Source organism: Brassica napus, chromosome A10 (assembly GCF_020379485.1).
Source record: "Brassica napus cultivar Da-Ae chromosome A10, Da-Ae, whole genome shotgun sequence".
Taxonomy (NCBI): Eukaryota; Viridiplantae; Streptophyta; class Magnoliopsida; order Brassicales; family Brassicaceae; genus Brassica; species Brassica napus.
In genome coordinates this window covers 7197345-7217759 of record NC_063443.1, presented here as the reverse complement: position 1 = coordinate 7217759, position 20415 = coordinate 7197345, and the positions used below count along the sequence as shown (strand labels likewise).

Below are 20415 nucleotides of genomic sequence, written 5' to 3'. Positions count from 1 at the left end.
GCGTGTTCGGGACATGACCTCAGCAGTAGACGCAACAAAATGTTGCTGATGTGACTCCCAAGGGTACTGAAGACAAACAACAAGCACCAGCGGTTAATGCCGCCGCCGTTGCTCGTCAGCCGAGTCTCACCGAGGATCAACTCCGGCCTGTTGTCCTAGAATTCAAGAATGGTCAGATATCATTCCTACTCGCTCCACCTATCCCTCAGTAACGAGCTTATTGGAAGAATTGGAGGCTCATAATGGTCTTACCTTCATTATCCCAGAACCCCCCATCAACGTCTATGGTTTCTGCCTAAAGGGTACCTCTGCGTCTACGAATTGTGGTTCTAAAAGGATTTGAGGTTGTGGTTCCCGAGTCCACAGCTTGTCACGACTTACTACAGTCAGTGAGATGTAGCATTTCCTCAATTAATCACTGTAGCGATTTGCATTGATGTGGTACCGATGATCTTGCCTGCCGAGATAGATACCTTTCTAAGTGTGAGGAATTTCAAAGAGTTGACTCTTCCACAAATGTTAAAGACTGGGATAATCATTTTGAAGATGAAGCCCGAAATGAATATTGTCTCGGGTCACCTTGTTAAGAGTGGCAAAAGTTCTAGTTCTATATCTCGATGAACCACGTGACTTTTGAGGAGCCGCCAAAAAACCTCAGTGTACTTTGGAACCCAATAAGATGCTTGATAACAATTTTGAGTTAAGGAGTTCTCTACCCTGTCTGACCCGATTTCCACTTTTTGTTCGGCATCTGACAACAAAACATACCCTGAGGGGTTCATGGAAGACGTGACGAAGATAGTTGGTCATAGTCATGAATCTAGGCCAAGCATCAATAGATCACAGATCAAGGAGAGATTGTTCCGCATACGCCGAGGTACATTGTTCTTATTTTTGTTAGTACTTCGCACCTCGTCTCCGCTCTTCGTTTTTTGCAACTGTTACTGACTCTTGACTGTTCTGTCACACAGGGGATTGGCCGTCTACAATTCCTAGCTCAAGTGAGAGTACCAAGAGGGAACAGAGGCAAAAGTCTAAGACCTTATTGACAACTGACGACGCTGATCTTGACGATGATGCGGGGCAGGATTCCCCAGAGGAACTTGATGGAAACACTTTAGCTGCTCTGTCAAACCTGGATAATATGAATCGGTATGTGACTGACGATCATGCGAAGAAGAATAAGAAGAAAAAGTCAAATGGTCTTAAGATGAAGAGAGACTATGTGGATCTGCAACGAGGTCGGCCTGACTGCCGACGTTTCTGCATAATCCTTCTATTGTCGAAAGAAAGACTTCTGCAGATCGTCATGCTAGGAATGCCAACCTTCCTTCTGTGCCTGGAAATCCAAAACAGCTCAAACATGGTACTCCCCACAAAGTTTGCTGGTGCCGCCACGACCACTCTTCTTGTATCGTCTTCATCTGCTCCTCATGCGGTTTTATCGGCACGGCCGCTTGCTACATCTTCTTCAATGCCTCCTTCAGCATCTTCATCTATGGCTTCACCACCGGTCCATACTATGCCGTACTCCTATTCCAGCACTACTCCATTTGTGAACAACAGAGAGGAGTGTGCATAAGAAATTTTCCAACAAGTCTAAGGGAACGTGAGAGATATGCCAGGGGTATCTAAGTTATTTAACCCTGAAGTATATAAAGATGTTTCCTGTACTGGCTTCGCGGTATGTACATTTCAAACAGCATCTTTTATTATCATGTTTTTTTGCATTTCGCTGATTTCATCTGTCTTGATGCCTACTTATAGTACGCTGCTCACACCAATTATATGGTAATGGGGGTACAAATCTTCTCTACGAGTTCGAATGTCTTATCTGCAACGAGCAGTGGAGCCCACCTGGGCTGCTAAGGGAGAATTATAGAGCCTAAAATATCAGATCAAGGCCCTGGAAAGCACAGCTGATCAAGCAATCCAAGAAAGAGATTCATCTCTAAAGAAACTCGAGACAACAATTGGTGTCGGCAGTTAATAATAAAATCGAGATACAGCGAAAACACAAGGCACAAAGTAATTCCAAGAACTCATATATCTTTTATTATAAATCTTTTACACAACCTCTTACAGACTTGTTTGATCTGAATTACACAACTTGACACGAATCGATTTCTAATACACCCAACTTGCTTGACTCAATACCTGTTGATCAAGTCTACCAATTCACTCAGCTATGAAACCCCAAATCCCTTTGTGTTTCTCTCTGGGAATTACAACGTGAAAGCTCTAACCCCAAACTAGGTAAAAGCTAAGATATATATTAAATAATATTTTCCTATTATCTAATATACTATTTCCTTTTTTCTAGCATCACCAAATCTTCTAATTTGTGATCTAGTAACATTCTGTTAATGTTAATTTCGTCAACCAAACATATGAAAATATCTCAAATCATCGCATCTTGACGTTTCCTTTTTATTCTCCGAAGCTTGTGTCACACACCATTCTTCGTGTGTAACGCAAGTATGTGAACCAAAGCTCCACCACTGCAGCAACCTATCAAGCTCCAAGTTCTTGAGCTTACAGTTAAGGGTGCCTAGGAATCGCGTGTGAGGATCTACCAACTGGAGAAAGAAAAGGCTTATATCAACCAATACTTTCATTTTGAGATGGATCGTTTGAAACAAGCCCGACTGAAGCTTGCATATCGAGTTGAAGTAGAGATGAGAATAAAATGAAATACTTGTCTGGAGAGGTTTATGAGATTTGTCGACGATCAGGGGACAATAAAGACCAAGTTGTCGTTGTTGACTCAGGTGACAGACGTGAGGCAATGTACCGAGAAGCTTATCGATAAAAGCGTACATATTCCTCAAAAGGTGTTTTAAAGATTCAAAATAAAATAATAAGTTCTCAATATTTTTTCAAAGTAAATTTCAAAATTAAAATATTTATGTATTTTTATATGGTATATAGTTTAATTTTTAATCTGAATATTTACTGAATGGTATTTTTAATCATATGATTTTATAATCATTTGTATCTTGTTATTACAAAAAATTTAAAGCATTAATCACATATACATAAAATCTATTTTGTATAGTTAATTTGATTGTTTAATTTATTGTAATAATATAAAATTTAAAAAATAATAGTACATAGGTGAATTGTTTATTGAATTTTATTATTCAAAATTATTAATTGTTGTATGTACTTTATTTACAATAGGTTATTATGTAATTTTTATTTAAGAAAAGAATGAAAAACATTAATAATTAGTTTATTGTTAGTTTAATAAAATGTTTAATATATATTTAGTGGACAAACCTATTTCTTTAAAAAAATATTTAAAAACATTTTGTCAATGACACATGACATAGTTTAAATGTTGTAATGCTTTTCAAAAAATATATAAGGGACATTTATGTTATTTTCAACAATATAAGACCATATAGTGTGAAAGTTTATAAGGGATATTGTATATTATTTTCAATATAAGAAGACCATATAGTGTGAAAGCAAGTTGGGTTGGTGGATACTTTTACGTATAAAATAGCTTATTGGGCATGTTAGATTTATTTGCACAAAGAGATACAATGATAAAAAAGGCAACATCACTCTTCGTCGTTCTAATAGTTGCTTTGCTCCTTTTGTCTCCTCTCTTCTCCAGACAAATAGAAGCAATATCCACCAAACAAACAAAGCATCGAAAGCTCGGTCAGTGAAAATATTATATATTGTTTAACACGATCGTGTTTTGTAGATCATACCCGAATAATATAGACTGCGACTGGGTATTTAGATAAGATATTTATTTAAATTAGATCCATACAATCGAATCTAAAAGTGTTTCTTTTATGCCTACTTCCTTTCTTAAGGAAAAATCAAACGCCTTCATTCTTCTTTTTATTTCTCCAAAATGTCAATTAGGAAATGGAGAAGAAAAGGAAATTAGGAAGAATAAATTGGTTATCCAAATAAAAGCGAAAGTGAAGCGAAGCTACTCCAGAAGGGGACCCCAAAAGAAGAATCCTCCAAAGAAGCCACCGTGCAAGCCCCCGACTCATCCTCATTAAGGTTTTTTTTCCCGCGTGTTCGTAATTAAACAACGAAATGTTCGTATGCAAATGAGATTTCAGTAAACACAATGACGGATAAGCTTGCACAAGGTGTGAGGAGTTCTCCTTCAGCTATGTTATATGTTGATTACATATCTTCGACTTGGTTTTTCGATCCGGTGGTTTCTTAATAGAATAATTCTCTTTGTTGTCAAAAAAAAATAAAAGAGCTTGCAATTAGTCAATACAAAAGATGTCTATCTCAACGCTCACTTATTTTTTATGCAGTTGTAACACATGTCTCAACCTCATTTGACAACGACTTACAATTTACAACAACTTAAACTTCAAATTATAAAATGCTAAAACGACTACCATAATAATATTGTAATAAATCAACAAATCTAATAACTGAAAAAACAGCTAGTGAAATTGTAAAACGAAAGTATGAAAAAGACAAGAAAACATCTAGAATCACCCATTTGTGATGAGTGACCTAATCATTTGTCTCATCTTAAAAGAGAAACAATCAAGTAATATCAAAGTCACTCAATAAGGTATAAGATGCTAAACTCGAAGTTCATAGATTCCAATATAACATTCCAAATAAAAATATTTCAGTTCTAATATAAAACAAACACAACACCTAAAACGCTAAAACAACAAATAAGGGTCCTAGTTTTGAGGTAGGTGCTTGCACCCCTCCCCCAGTAGAGGCTTTCTCCTATGAAAGATTCACTTATGGGATTAGTGGCCACATACCGCCCATAAACACTTTATTGACCTTTATATTACAATTCAACAGGTCGACTAAAGATGTATGTATCATCACCACAACGTCTACATCCGGCACACAAAAAGTACATCAATGTATACGACTAACAACCCTATATCTCATTAAGCGAAGAATATAATGTTGAATCACATAGCTTCCTGATATACCATGGATTTTACCTATTTTTAGCTATGATATATAGGTGTTTTAGGAATTATTTATTATGTTTTGGAGTCTTTTTAGTATATTTAGAGGTCCATGAGTGTTTTGGAGGAAAGTGATGATTTTGGTGCATTTTAGAGATAAAATAAGAGGAAACTCGTAGCTGACCAGTCCGGAGGTTGACAATCAGAGACAAACATCGATCGACGTACATCATGTGTCGTCAATCGACAGCGAAGCACGCAAGACCCGACTAGGTTTCCAGCCGACTTAACTCCCAAGTCATAACACATTTACAGAAAATACCCATGGCCAATTTTAACCTAATATTTATGTGCTCTGCCATTGTTCTAGGCACCACACGCTTTTCATATTTTCTACTTTTCACATCAAACAATACTTAGGGCTTTTAGTAGTTTGGAGAGAGGATCCAAGACTCTTTCAGAGATTTGTATTGGAACTCAAATATTTCTAACTATTCTATTTATGCATTTTATTCAGTTTATGTTTATGATTTGCTTTGCTATGTATGAGTAATTCATCTGTTAGATTTAGGGTTCAAATAGGTTATGAGGATTAGCCCAAAATATGGAATTGCTAAGGTGATAAATATCCTTCAAGGAATTGTGGTTAATGCATGTGTTCTAGAGTGGCTAACTAGAACCTTGAACTTAGGATTGTGGACAACTACGACGGTAGGTTCTACACCAGAATTAATTCTCTTGAGCTAGTATTTCTAGAAACAAGCGAAAGCTGATATAGATAATACTAGTGAACCTATCGATCAACTTATTAAGGTCTGCCTAAGGAAACATCGATCGACGTTCTTACCATAACATCGATCGACATTCGTTTCGTATCAACAAGCGACAGCTGAGATATTGAAATTAGTCAAAACATAAGACTCACATGTGAAATCTGGATATTTACACTAGAAATCGAGTTCTAGGATTGACAACCTAAGTATTCTATACATCTATAATCCCGACTACCTGAATAGAAACCCTAGATCTAGCGCTTTCTAATAGCTGTTTACAAACCTCCAACCAATCAACTGAACAACTGCCTTGTTCGCTTTGCTTTCTTATTTACTGTTTTCAATATTTACCTAATTTAATCACTGCTGATTAGTATCTATTGTGTGCCCTAGCTCCTTGTAGATTCGATCCCTAATTACTACAAATGAACCTTTTATTTGTGAGTGTAAAATCATTCCTAAGGGTAATTTGAGTGACATCACTTCATATTTCCAATTTAAGAAAGGAACCTAAACTCATATACTCCAAACACACACAATTCAAGGAGACGAAACATATTAGAACTAAACTAGAGTTTTTACAGAAAATTGCCAAGTCATATTCTATTAAAGCAAAAAAAAGTAAAAAATATTCAGAAAATAATGTTAATTACAAAAAAGCTTTGACGTTGTTAATGCCGTCAACAAAACTCTAAACCCAAGCTCTAAGCCCTAAACCCTAAACTCTATCTAAACCCTAGATTTAAGTTTTTTTCTGACGGCTAGGGTTTAAGGTTTTGCTGACAGCGTTAAAAACTTGAAGTTGTTTTTTTTTTTTTTTTTCTCGGCAATTAATACTATTTTCTGAATTTTTTATTTTATAAACAGAAAATTACTTGACAATTTTTTTATTGACTATTATGTTAGTCGTGAACACACATATTCACATTGGGGGTGAACAAAAGAAAATTTTATTAAACTATATGTATATGCAATGTCCTAGGCCATGTACAAAAATTACAGGATCTGAAATCAAAGCAAAATATAGAGTCAGAGCGGCATTCATATGTTTAAGAACGGATAACTGATAGTATGGTCAAAGTCAATAGATATAATCAACCTTGACCCAAGCCTGTTAACCTTAACCATATTGATATCAAATTTGATCAGCCGGTTTTCCTTAACCAAAATTGATTTCAATTGAACCACAATTAGCCTAATCCAGAAATCAATTTTAATAACTAAATCGGTTAAACTCTAACCAAATTTAATTTCAAAAAACCAAGCAATCATCCGAGTAACGGAGTTGACTCGGTGAGTCACCAAACTACATGTGAGTCAGCAAGTCAATATGAAAGTTACCGATGACCGTCACGGATGGCAGACAGAGGTGGCGGCTACTTACCAAAAAAAATCATTGGCAACATCGGCTTCCTGGTGATAGAGAAACAACCAGCTTCGAAAACGGCGGTGGGAGACAGTTGTGTGTGGGTTCACAAGCGGAGTCTCAAGTAGTTATATCTTGTGTTTTTCGTGGTTTTGATCATCCATTTTGTATACATTATGAGCATTTAGATTAAAATTTAAGCATATTTAGGTTTTATTACTATGCATAAGTCTCTATCAGGTGTTGGAGTAACCATTTGGAGGCTTTGGAGTTGTTTGGAGCCAATTTGGATCAAACAAAGTTAAGATTGAGCATTGGGCGAATTGGGTCAAATTGGAAAACTTTTAAGTGTCCCAACGAGTACCAATTGTGGTTAGTGTACCCGTTGTGGTTCATGGTAATGTTGTAGCGGGTGCCTACAATGGGAAAGCATAACTCTACTTTAACTCATAAAAATGCTTTAGAAAGATGTTAAGTGTCAAAGCGGTTAGGTGTTACGGGTAACCCAACCCCCTATGAACCATGCGAGTCTCATTGCAGGTTGTGGGAGCGGATTACTAAAGCCACTGCCACATTTAAAAATTTATATTATGTGTTTCCTTTTTGGGTTGACCCACTCGTTTTTAAGAGCCTATAGTTAAAAAAATCCTTAAATATTTTGTTTTCTTTCTTAAGACAATCATATTTTGGTGAAAGCTTGAATCTTTAATCTATTTCATCTATCTTTCTTTGATTTTATTGAGTTATCTTGCAATCCAATCATGATTAGTGTTGAATCTTCTATGGGTTTTAGGTTTATCATGTTGATTAGTGAGTAGACTCATCTTGAATCCATAGCTGGGTTAGGTACATTTAGAGTTAAGGTGTTTAATGTTAAATCTACTTGTTTCTATGTTTGGTAAGGGTTCCTAATGCTAGATTAGACTTGTTCTCTCTCATCTAGATCATAAGTAATCTTATGCACTAAAAGTGTTTGTTAAAATGCTTGAATGACTTGGTTTTGCTCTAGCTTGAATAACCAAAAGATATTTGATGTTAGGATTGCTAGATGGTTAGTAGAATTGTTCTTGATGCATGTTGATTGAATTATACCAAAGGGATTTGATGTCTAATGCTAGATTACATTCGGATAACTTTCTTGGAAATAATTAATTTATTTTTGTGTGTTCTAGACTTAAAACTTGATGATTGTTTGATTAGCACCTTGACTTGGATCTGAATCACCTCATATCAATACCTATCACCCATGAGTTCTCTTATTCTTATTGATTGAAATCTTGATTGACTGCTTAGTTTCTTGAATTTGAATCAATATTGTTACTTGATTTATTATCTTTAAACACTTGATTACACTTAGATTAATACATGAACTGTATTCTTGGTGTCTAAAATCATCCTACGATTGGATTGAATCTTAAGTATTGCAACGATACTTCAGATAAACTTATTCCATATCAAGTTTTATTGCCGTTTCGAGTTCAAAATTTATTTTAACAGTGAGGTTTAGCCATTGTTTGAGACTAAGTTTTATTTTCTTTATATTGATTACTTAATACTTTTTCTTCATCTCTTTGTGATTCTCACGTGTATGAATTTGAGAAGTATAGGGCCAACAAAATTTGATTTGTACGAAGAGTTGATAACATCAAGGCTCTAGAAATATAGGGGCAACATCTTTCTTAAAACAAAACAATTTTTAATGAAAAATTAACTTTATTAAAATCAAAAGAAACTCAGTGATTTACGAAACATCAGATGGGAAACTTAATGAAACCAGAGAGAGAGAGAGAGAGAGAGAGAGAGAGAGAGAGAGAGAGAGAGAGAGAGAGAGAGAGAGAGAGAGAGAGAGAGAGAGAGAGAGAGAGAGAGAGAGATTCTTTCTTTCTTTTTATTCTAATTGGAAAAGTTAGTTTTAATGAAATTAAGTTGTGTTTCAAAAAAACAATGAGACTCTAAGGAGACCAGTGGCTTAGATTTAAGAAAAGGAAAGTGTAAGTATTGGTTCTCTATCATATGGGTAGAGGTACTTTAGTTTTTTCTTATTATATATCTATCGATCATGTAATCGTTATGATTGGTAAATCTCTCAAAAGACCCTAAATATGTTTTCAACCAAAAATACATTCAAAGAAAAAAAGACCAAAATATATTTTATAAAGAGGTAAAATATTCTTATACCCCTACACTATAGATATATACATATAAATGCTCCAAAATATTTCCAATTGTTTTTTTTATAAAGAGATTATTTCTTTCTTTTTTATTCTAATCGGAAAAGTTAGTCTTAATGAAATTAAGTTGTGTTTTCAAAAAAACAATGAGACTCTAAGGAGATCAATGGCTTAGGTTCAGGAAAAGGAAAGTGTAAGTATTGGTTCTCTATCATATGTGTAGAGTTACTTCAGAGTTTTCTTATTATATATCGATCAAATCTCCCAAAAGATCCTAAAATATGTTTTCGACCAAAAACACATTCAAAGAGAAAAAGACCAAAATATAGTTTATAAAGAGGTAAAATATTTTTATACCCCTACACTATTGATATATACATATAAATGCTCCAAAAATTTTCCAATTGTTTTTTTTATAAAGAGATTCTTTCTTTCTTTTTTATTCTAATCGGAAAAGCTAGTCTTAATGAAATTAAGTTGTGTTTCAAAAAAACAATGAGACTCTAAGGAGATCAATGGCTTAGGTTCAGGAAAAGGAAAGTGTAAGTATTGGTTCTCTATCATATGTGTAGAGTTACTTTAGAGTTTTCTTATTATATATTGATCAAATCTCCCAAAAGATCCTAAAATATGTTTTCGACCAAAAATACATTCAAAGAGAAAAGACCAAAATATATTGTATAAAGAGGTAAAATATTTTTATACCCTACTCTATAGATATATAAATACAAATGCTCCAAAAAAATTCCAATTGTTTTTTTTTTTGAATTTTGTTTTTTGATATTTTTTTTTGAAATTTTATTTAAAATCTAAAATTTTAAACAACTGTTTTTAAAATTATTGTTTAAAATTTTATATTAATTATTTTTATTATTTAAATCCAAAATCTCTCTCCTAAGTGTCTTTTATGTCTTTAATAAAATTTATTTTTATCATTTTGATATTTATATGCTATATTTGTTATAAAAACTGTTTTTATAGCGATCATATGGTATTGTTCTTTCAAGATTGGTTTAGGAGTTAACTGATATAGATTTAGAAACTGATTTTTTGGATGACTGGCTGGGTCTGATTGTATTTATGGATGACTCGTGAGCACTCAATGGGTAGGTAGAGGATGCTGTTGAGAGGTTGCTTAACGGAGTGTCTCATCTATTGGAAGAGGGTAAACGACACCGTTTATTCAGATGTCTCATTTATTGGAAGAGGATAAACGGGACCGTTTTGTCGAGACGTAGCTTAATGAGTTGGGCAAGTCAACAGAAAAGAAGACCAATTAGTCTTTAACTCGTTTGGTAACAGTTTGGTTAAAAGCAAAGAAACAACCCAAAGTCTCTCTATTCAATGCGATAAAAAAAAGAGAGTCAAAGACACAGAGATCCGACCATCGGAGCAAGACGAAGAACATATGGTTCGTGTCTTATTGTCTTCCTATTCGATTTTTTTTTGTTGATTTGATTTCTCATCATTAAAATATTGTGGATTCAGATGTCGGAGGGAGGAGCACCGTCGAAGTACGTGAAGTTGACGAAGGAGCAAGCTCCGGTCGATGAGGTTAATCCCGGCGAACTCAATCAACCGATTCAGGTTCCCCATGTATGTCTCTCTCTCTCTACTGATCTGATTTTCTTAAGTTCTCTGAGGACTGTCACCTGATTACCGTTATTTCTTGGATTCGATTGTTATGATCCTTGTTTCGTCGTGTTCATCAAGTGGACCAATTTGATTTATGTTTTTGTCTAAATATTTTTATCTTTGGATCTTCTTCCTACTGCTGTTTCTGTTACATTCTTGATTAGTGGATCTGTTCTCTGAGTCTGTGCAAATACATGTTCCGCAGCTAGCAGTTCACAAATGCAACGAGTGTGGCCAAACTCTACCTGAGAATTTTGAAGCTCCTGCAGATGAGCCATGGACTACTGGAATATTCGGGTGCACTGAGGACATGAGTAGTTGTAAGTTTTCGTTTTTTTTTTTGTTGTATAAAGAGACATCATCTAGTGATTCATGTCATTAGATTCTTGGGAGACCATAAAAGCTTACTTCCTTTGTGTTAAACTGTTAATACACAGTTTGGCAGGGACTCTTTTGCCCAAGTGTTCTCTTCGGACGTGTCTATGAAACTCTGAGTGACGAAGAAACCGCATGGACCAAAGCTTGTATCTGCCATTCCATTGTGGTAGAAGGAGGACTAACAGTTGCATCCATAGCTGCTTGTGCTCCCGGTATAGATCCGCATACAACGTTTCTTATGTGGGAAGGCTTGCTGTTTGTTTGGTGGATGTGTGGCATTTACACCGGAAACGTCAGGCAAACTCTACAGAGGAAATACCATCTCCAGGTAATGTCACATCTAAAATGATTCTTCTTGCGTTTAAAAACATAGAGTCGATGGAAACATGTCAAAATAATTTGAAAATGTGTGTGTTTTGTTTTGATTAAACAGAACTCTCCATGTGACCCATGTATGGTGCATTGTTGTCTCCATTTCTGTGCGGTTTGTCAAGAGCACCGTGAGATGAAGAACCGTCTTTCGGACAACTTTGTCATGCCCATGACTGTGGTTAATCCGCCACCTGTTCAAGAGATGAGTGCCTCTAACGACTCTGTCCCGGTTTCACACCATGGCTCTGAGCTCGAGATGCGGCCATTGTAGAGACTCAAAATGTTTCAACCAGATTTAAGGTCCTGTTTTGTTCTGTTTTGTAATGGACCTGTGTTTTAATGAGGAATGGATGATATGTTAAACCGACTTGGTTTGTTTAGTATTCATACAATCATGATCCTTATCGCAAAATTAAAATATTATTTTTAAGAAATAGTTTATTATCTTATTTTAAACATTCTGCTTACGTACAATGTTATCTTTGATTTGGATAAACATAAACAGATTTAAGAATCGTTAAACGTTTTACATTATTTCTTAGAAATTCCCAACTCACTATGAAAGGCCAAAATATTTTCTTATATAAGTAGGTGGGCAACGTCTTGAAGCTGACTTTTCAGTTAGATACAAGGGATCACATCATCAAACAGCCAAAAGATGATCGGAAGAGACGCTGGTTCGATTGCCGACGGTGACTTGCCTTCGTCACGGCTTTCTACATCGTCGCCATGTCGACGAAATGGTTTAGTTGACACCGGGAAGAGAGATGTTTTCTACGGTGAAGATGACGTCGCAGGTTTGATGTTTAGAGAAGAGGAACTGGAACAAGACACGGTTATGAGAGCTTATAGAAGTGACGAGGCCATGAGATCTCTGCAAAATACGAGAAGCCGAAGAAGTAGAAGGTTCTTTTGTTGTGAATGTTTTGACTTTCTCAGGCTTGTTTTCTCTAGAAATGGCAACTAATAAGCCCTTACGTTCTTCTTTTAAATTATTGAAATTTTATAAATTACTAATATCTTTTTGAAGAAGTTATTTTATAATATAAGACAATTCTATCAAATAACAAAATAACTTTTAACAATATATATATTAAATCGTCCATTGAATGATATTTTACGAGAAAATTATTTTAAACTACACTATGTTTTTATGTTTAATGGTTACACACTTTGAATGTTGTTTTAAAATATTTTTTTTCATAAATGAACACATATATAATTAATAAAACATTATAATGTATATTATTTTCTTGTTAGTTTTTTTCAGTTGACCGAAATGTCAAGAAAAGCACATGTATGTTACCCAGGGAAATTTTATCCCGTCCCCCCGGTATGGTCCTTGTTCAACAATGGTCATGCCTCAGCCTTTCTACAGGCTGCTGTAATGACTGATATTTTCTCATAATGAAACAAAATTTAGTTGTGGCTAAAAAATCTCAAACAAAAAAGTAGTATATCTGAAACTGATACCATGAACAAGAGTTTTATGATTATTACTATCATACATAACAACAAAACATTGCAATACATAGAGAGTTTTGAAAACTTACTACAGATGTGTTACCAATTACAACAAAGTAATACAATGCCCCCCAAGATGAAGATAACTAAAGAGTTTGTCTACATCAACAGCTTAAAGATACATCCAATGCCATCATCTCTTTTTGAAGAATTTGCTGCCTCTCTTTCCAATTCCAGCACCTTGGAGTCTGGATGAGAGATGAGACCTTGTGTCTGGTCTCCAAGTCAGTTCTTTGAGCAGGGAGAACAAAGATGAGAGTGCCGGTGAAATCTCGCTGTCTTTTATGTTCTTACATGACATTACTCTCATGCTCTCAAGCTCCTCCCAGCGCAGAACCACTGACTCTAAACCGCCTGTTGTTAGGACTGAGCAACCTTCCAAAGACAAAAACCTCACCCTCCTGCAGGTCAAATAAAAAAAAAAAAAGACATGATCAAAAGCCTATAATTTCATACTGCAAAGTAAAACAAGCAAGCTGTATTCATTATTGCAATGGAAATCTTTTCAGGGTATCACAGCAAACAAACCAACGCAAAAGCATTCCATGCTCTTTGCAATCCATATTATAGTCACTTGAGTGAAATAGCATGGCAATATCTCTTATACTAACCAAATTAGGCGCAGCATCAATTCAAAGGTTTATGTTTTTACTGTCTAGTTAAGGCAAGCTACATGTTCTTATCTAGGAGAAGCTGATAAGCAGGTAAGTTGATAAAAAAGAGAGCAATCTTATGTGTTGTGGTCTTCAAAGTAATCAACAAGTCAATAATAGAAGGGACGAGATATGTAAAATGGTACCTGAAAGCTTTAGCCAAACTGAAAGAATCATCATCCAAACCCCAGCAATCCTGAATATGAACCGTCGTTGCTCCATCACAAACCTTAAACAAAGCTCTCACCCCGTGTTTATCACTCAGACAACACCTCTTGAGTTGCAAACTCTCCAGAGCCGGACAAGACCCCAGCAACTCCTCCGGTCCAGGACAAGAATCCATCTTTGGGCAAGACGATATTGTCAGCGTCTTCAAACTCTCAAAGCAAGAAAGCGCAGCTATCCAACCATCATCCATCCTATGGTGAGAAACGGTAAAGTCCTCAAGCAATTCACAACATTGCCCAATGGCTCTAATCCCATCAAAGCTACCTTCACAGCCACTAAGCTCAAGCTTCGCAAGTCTCTTACACCCTTGAGCTAATATCGTTAAACCAATATCAGAGACAGAAGAAGTATACAGCCCATCCACACTTCCCACCAACCTCAAGGCTCTCAGATTCTGGCAAGCAGCGATACCACGCAAGAGATTGTCATTGCACTTGTGCAACTCAAGCTCTTGCAGATCACAACACTGTTCAGCTAAACCGAGTAAACCCATTTCAGAAGCGTTAATCACAACGAGTCTGAGTAAGTCACAGCTTCCTCTTCCTAAAACCCTAAGCCCTCTATCAACCGTTTCGCTGTGCAATAGATTCTCCTCAACGAAGTCGTCCCAATTCGAAGAAGAGACACGAAACGAAATCGATTTGTGGGAAAGCGAGATAGGTGAGTTTCGGGAGGGGTAGATACAGGCGTTAGACAAATCGACATTGGAGAGCTTGGGGAACCTGGAGAGGAGCTTCCCTGACAAGAGGAAGTCCAAATCGAGAACTCTGAGAGTCCGAATCCGCCGCCCCTGGAGATTCAGCCAGCGTTTGCAGACGAGGGAAACGTCGTCGTTCTGGGATTCGGGAAGCTTGTGGAGGATTTTGAGGAGGAGGGAATCGGGTAAGGAGAGGGTTCGATCGAAGTCGGTGGGGGTTTGGGGTTTTGAGATGGATCTTGGGGATTGAGACTGCATCACGGCGGAGACCACTTGCTTGAAGGACGTCGTCGAATTGTTGAGCCATGAGCTCGTCCAGCTCGACCGTCTCCTTCTCAGCGGCGATTTCGGACTCGTCGGAATCTTCTCGCGAAACGACTTCGTTTTCGGAAACGTCATCTGGTTCCTCTCTCTCTCTCTCTCTCTCTCTCTGCTTCTTCGTCTGCGTCTTCTTAGTGGCGATTTCTCTCTCTTAGATTCTAACGGATACTTCGAAAGAGATGTTTGAGAGAGAACGAAAGCTAATATTTCGAATTTCTTTTTTTTTTTTGCGTAAAATAAAAATGAAAAATTAGGCTGTATAACAAAGAAAAAACACATAATTCATTTCATAACTATTTTTCCTAACGTTTCTATATACGGTGTTAACTTTATAAATTAATACTATAATGCCCCTTTCTGAAACCGGCAAAACCTGAAACAAAAAAAATTTAATATTTTTAATTATTATATCCAAAAAGTAAATGGTGGTCTTACTAACTTCACATCTTTCCTTTTTACTTCGTAGTCTTGAATTCTCTCCGGTACGGCCTCACTTCACATCGTCATCTCCACTGGATTTGTTTTGAATTGTTGACTTCTTCTTCATCCTTTGTAAACGTGCCATCTTTTTCTCGTCGGAGATGGTCGACCACACGACGACGTTAAAGTTTCAGCGGCTAGTAGTACCAAACCGTTCCTATTCTACTTCACATCGTCGATTCTTGTCAGATCTCTGGAACTACCGTAAGTTCTCGGTGTTTATATGTTGTTATTCATATGCTGTTATTTTTTTCTATTTGGGTTATTTCGGAATTAGGGTACTATGATTGGTAAATCTACAACCTCGTTACCATTGCATCTCAAATCTGATTTTCCGCATCGAAGTTCGCCAATTGTTTCCCCGGTTGTTTATATCACTGTCTGGAAATGACATGATCTCTGTTAGGTATATTCCATTTGACTTGGAATAGAATAAAATATAGACTTTTATATTCCATTTGACTTGGAATGAAATAAATTCGAACGTCTAATATCATTTTCTTTAGCTTCTAAATTCATACTTGTATTTAATATTTACGTATTTTTATACAAGTATTAGGGTTTATATTTCCATGTAGGGTTTAGTGATGATTGGAGAGGGGTTAGTTTCTAGAATATTGAGTTCATCACTGCAAGATTAGGGTTGACATTAGATTAAGTGTCATATTTCCGTGTAGGGATTCGTGATTAGTTGATAGGGTTTTCGTATATATTCCCATGTGTGGTGTAAGATCGTGAGCTATGCATATCGTTACGTCTTACATGGTTTCCATTCCACATTATTGTTATATTATACAATTTATTTTACACTTATTTTGTTATATGGATCCTAACATTTTTATCTTTCCTTTTGTTTCCCAGGTTACAAATGAAAGATTTAGGCTGTCAAGTAAATTGTTCGAAACTGGATTTGGGCCATCTGGTGAATATATTCTCATTTATATGTAATGATGCAATGTGTATATAAGCGTAATAGATCGTGTGTACGTAAAATGGAAAGACCATTCATGTGAAATGAATTATATAATCTTTACTATTTATTGTATTCTATTTTATTTGCAGAATATAAAATATAAATATGATTGTATAGTGCATAAGCATAAATTATGTTTTGTTGTTGTATTGTTGCTATCAAAACTAAGAACTTAAAACTCAATTTTATCATTTTGTTAACCAGATCCACATAAGTGTAATCTTCACATAAATTTCGTTAATCGCAGCTACACTTGGGCCATAATCTTATAGTACTTTGGCCATATGGAATATAACATTCAGTGCATATATATGTGGTCAACAGTATATACTATTTCAGATTTTAATTTTATTCAAAATATTATAACTATATTTTATAGTTTACATTTGGGTTTGGGTTTAGTGATTGAAATTTAGGGTTTAGTATTTAGGAGTTGGGATAATGTTTAATATTTAGGAGTTGTGAATGAAGTCATAATCCTATACTATTTCAGCCATGTGGAATAGAGCATTTGATGCATATGTATGTGGTCAATAATATATACTATTTCATATTTTAATTTTATTCAAAATATTATAACTATATATTATAGTTTACATTTGGGTTTGGGTTTAGTGATTGGAGTTTAGGGTTTAGTATATATGAGTTGTGGTAATATTTAATATTTAGGAGTTGTGTATGGAGTTATAATCCTATACTACTTCGACCATGTGGAATAAAACATTCAGTGCATGTGTATGTGGTCAATAAACATGTGACGTGGATGATTCTTTCCTTTTCACGTAAAATAGTTTCTAGGCACACTTAACCATATATTTATTGATTATGTGGATACATAGACCACATTTTTACCGGGTAATGACAAAGAGAAAGGGTAGAACCGGATGAATTAGGGTGTAAATGTTAGTTTTTTCATTATGTCAAAATCATTGCTATTTACCTGATTTATCTTCAAAATATGGCTAGTACACAAATAAGCCCAATAAAAATCTAATATAAAATTAGAATAGAAAAAGAAACTGGCTGCAATAACCAAAATTTATTATTAACAATCCAACCGAGAAAAAAGTTTTTAGACTCCAACTATTTGTGTCGTGTCTTTTTAGACCCAAACAAAACATAAATGCAAAATCATTCCTAAACTAAGAATTTTTAAAAACATTTGACCCAAACTTGAATCCGTAACATGAAATCCTACATTGACTACTTATCATTAGTCAACCGTTAAACCATGTTTAGTCGGATAAGAGAAAAGTACCGATTTCAACCCGTACAATTTCAGTCGTACCTTTTCAGACCTGAACAATGAATACATGCAATTTCATACCCAAACTGAACGATATTTTGAATTTCATATCCGAAGTAAACGATAGTTTGAATTTCATAAAAAAACTACTATGACTAACGTTTGGTTAGTCAATCGTTATTTTTGAGCGAGTCAATGTCTAGATAGAGATGATTTGTCGAGGGATAGTTAAAACGATGTTGTTTTAGCTAAAATAATAAAATTCGTCACTTGGAGGACCGAACTCACGCTAGACGTGAATTAAAAGAAAACTTTACCATTAGATCAAAGTAACTTTTGTCATATTTACATATATTTTAATTTATATCTTTGTCTTGTTCGCCAGTACTCTCTTTCATGTTACACCATTGTTTGACTTCTTCTTGATACTAGGTTTTCTCATGGATTCGTCGCGGATCGATCCCTGATCAAATGGATTCGATTTCTTGGGCTTGATAATGCTTAAATTCATGATAATTTGTTTTTAGACGAAGAAACTAATCTCCACTCTTGTCTACGTGTTGCAGCCGAAGCTACTCTTCTTGGCTCCCAACATTACCTTGTCATGAGATTTTAAAATGTTCACTACTACTAAAAATAAAACTTCCTAAAGGCTGAAACTTCTGAAATTGACAACTGAGAGAGAGATATCCAAAGGGAGAAGAAGTTATGATTTCTTCACTCGTTTTGGTACTTATATAATTTAGTATATATGTAGATTTTACAAAACTTTTTTTATTTTAGTGGTTTAGTGCTCAATTTAGTGCCTTTCTAGGCATAGCACTACAAGAAAACATCCGCATACTAAGGGAAAAAACCATCGGTATATCGTCGGAATAACGCTATTCCGAAGACATACCAACGAAAAAAGTCCTCGGAAATATCTCCTCGGAAATTCATATTTCCTCGGAATTCCGTCGGAAATTTCCGACGGAATTCCGAGGAAACAAAATTCCGAGGACACTCCGAGGACACAAAGTTCGTCGGAAGGTTCCTCGGAATATACCGAGGGACGCCTTCCTCAGAATATTTCGATGGAATTCCGATGGTCCAATCCTCGGAAGTTTCGACGAAATATTCCTCGGAATGTTTATCGGGAAATTCCGAGGAACTTCTGTCCTTCGGAAAATTCCGAGGAACTTTCTTCCCTCGGAAAATTTCGAGGGAAATAAGTTCCTCGGAAATTTCCAAGCAACTGCTTTCCCTCGGAATTTCGAAAAAATTAATTTTTTTTTAAAATTAATTTTATTTTTAAAAATTTAAATTTTTAAAATTTAAATTTGAAAATTTAAAATTAAAATTAAAATTGAATAAAACATAAAACATTAAAACATAGTAGATAATATTCAAAGTTAAATAAAACATTCCGAGTTTTTGGTAAAAAAAAAAAAAAACTACGGGTCTGGAATGTTCGGGAACACCTCGTTCGGGTACATCCTCTTCATCATCTCCATCATCTGCTCGTTCAGCCTCTTCTGGGTCTCATAGCCCGCCTGTTGAGCTGCCATCTGGGTCTCCAACGCAGATATCCGATCATCCTTGTCCTTCAGCTGAGCCGTAAGAACTTCTGGATCAACATATGTCGGTGGTGCAGAAGGAGCAGCCGACCGGGAGCGACGACCCAAACCGACCAAACGTCCCTTTTTCTTTGGAACCGACTGAAATATAAATAACCAAATTTAGATTATATAAATTGATGATAAAATAAAAATCAAGAAATAATTAATTGAACTTCAAAAAAAAAAACTTACCGGGACAAGTTGGTCGAAGCCGTCGAATCGTCATCATCGGTTTGAAGCTGAGACACTTCGTCATACACCTGAGTTTGGACCAGGTCGACCACGTCCCTCACAAGACCATCATCAATCTGGCCGGTCTTCTTGTTGGTATACGCCCTTTTCATAAGGGTGAGATCATCAACCGGGTCGCCCTCATTTTCTTCCGCCTTGAAAAAAAATAAATTAAACAAACATTAGAAATTTGAAAAAATGCACAAAAAATAAAATTCCAAAACTTAAATAATTGAAGAAAAAGCGGTTGAACTTACCATGCGATCCGCCAGAGTGGCAATAGATTGAGCACCCAAGTTATGCTTGTAGATGCCCTTCCCTTTACGGTCGCTCCTGCGGTTGTTGGAGTTGGTGGAAGAAGTTTCTTTCGTCGCTTCCTTATCCCAATGCGCACACAACTCCTTTCAGACCGTGTCGTTCATCGACTTTGGGACCTTTTAATTTAAAAAAAAAAAGTTTAATAATTTAAAAAATAGTTTAATAAATTAAAAATTATTAATAAATTAAAAACTACCTTGTTTACTTCTCACTTCTTCTTCCACTCGTACATCTGCTTCCCATAGTTGTCCATAACTTTATGGACAAAATGGTGATAGATAGAGAGTGTATCATCGGAATTCCAGTTGAATTCTTGCTGAAATAGTTTAAAAATAGTTTTTAAGCACAAAAATATAAATAGTTTAATAATTACAAAAAAAGTTTTAATAAATAAAAAATATTTTAATAAATATAGAAAATAGTTTAATAATTACAAAAAAAAGTTTTAATAAATAAAAAATAGTTTAATAATTAAAAAAATAGTTTTAATAATATTTAAAATGTTTAATAAATATAG

General features: G+C 35.4%; 3 protein-coding genes across 3 annotated transcripts; 2 read left to right on the top strand and 1 right to left on the bottom strand.

Annotated features, from left to right (window-relative positions):
* The first annotated feature begins 3532 nt into the window (after nt 1-3532).
* Nucleotides 3533-4260, top strand: BNAA10G08030D. Its single transcript, XM_013845428.3, has 2 exons — nt 3533-3672; nt 3886-4260. Exons 1-2 carry the CDS (start codon nt 3552-3554, stop codon nt 4029-4031), a joined length of 267 nt encoding a protein of 88 aa, XP_013700882.1. The 5' UTR covers nt 3533-3551; the 3' UTR covers nt 4032-4260.
* A 6188-nt stretch (nt 4261-10448) lies between these two features.
* On the top strand, nt 10449-12065 carry LOC125579127 (cell number regulator 6-like). Its single transcript, XM_048742727.1, has 5 exons — nt 10449-10655; nt 10733-10840; nt 11085-11199; nt 11317-11585; nt 11691-12065. The coding sequence occupies exons 1-5, from the start codon at nt 10653-10655 to the stop codon at nt 11898-11900; spliced, it is 705 nt and encodes a 234-aa protein (XP_048598684.1). The 5' UTR covers nt 10449-10652; the 3' UTR covers nt 11901-12065.
* A 1001-nt stretch (nt 12066-13066) lies between these two features.
* On the bottom strand, nt 13067-15249 carry LOC125579126 (F-box protein At5g51380-like). The gene is made up of 2 exons (XM_048742726.1): nt 13953-15249; nt 13067-13554 (listed from the first exon to the last, which is right to left on the bottom strand). Exons 1-2 carry the CDS (start codon nt 15128-15130, stop codon nt 13287-13289), a joined length of 1446 nt encoding a protein of 481 aa, XP_048598683.1. The 5' UTR covers nt 15131-15249; the 3' UTR covers nt 13067-13286.
* Between the last annotated feature and the right edge of the window lie 5166 nt (nt 15250-20415).

What these genes read in the sequence shown, in the direction of transcription:
- BNAA10G08030D (XM_013845428.3), top strand. Translation starts at nt 3,552, where the DNA reads ATGATAAAAAAGGCAACATCACTCTTCGTCGTTCTAATAGTTGCTTTG. An exon ending in AACAAAGCATCGAAAGCTCG is followed by an intron (nt 3,673 to 3,885) that starts GTCAGTGAAAAT and finishes AATGTCAATTAG; the next exon opens with GAAATGGAGAAGAAAAGGAA.
- LOC125579127 (XM_048742727.1), top strand. An exon ending in AACCGATTCAGGTTCCCCAT is followed by an intron (nt 10,841 to 11,084) that starts GTATGTCTCTCT and finishes CATGTTCCGCAG; the next exon opens with CTAGCAGTTCACAAATGCAA. An exon ending in AGAGGAAATACCATCTCCAG is followed by an intron (nt 11,586 to 11,690) that starts GTAATGTCACAT and finishes TTGATTAAACAG; the next exon opens with AACTCTCCATGTGACCCATG.
- LOC125579126 (XM_048742726.1), bottom strand. Translation starts at nt 15,130, where the DNA reads ATGACGTTTCCGAAAACGAAGTCGTTTCGCGAGAAGATTCCGACGAGT. An exon ending in AGTTTGGCTAAAGCTTTCAG is followed by an intron (nt 13,555 to 13,952) that starts GTACCATTTTAC and finishes TTTGACCTGCAG; the next exon opens with GAGGGTGAGGTTTTTGTCTT.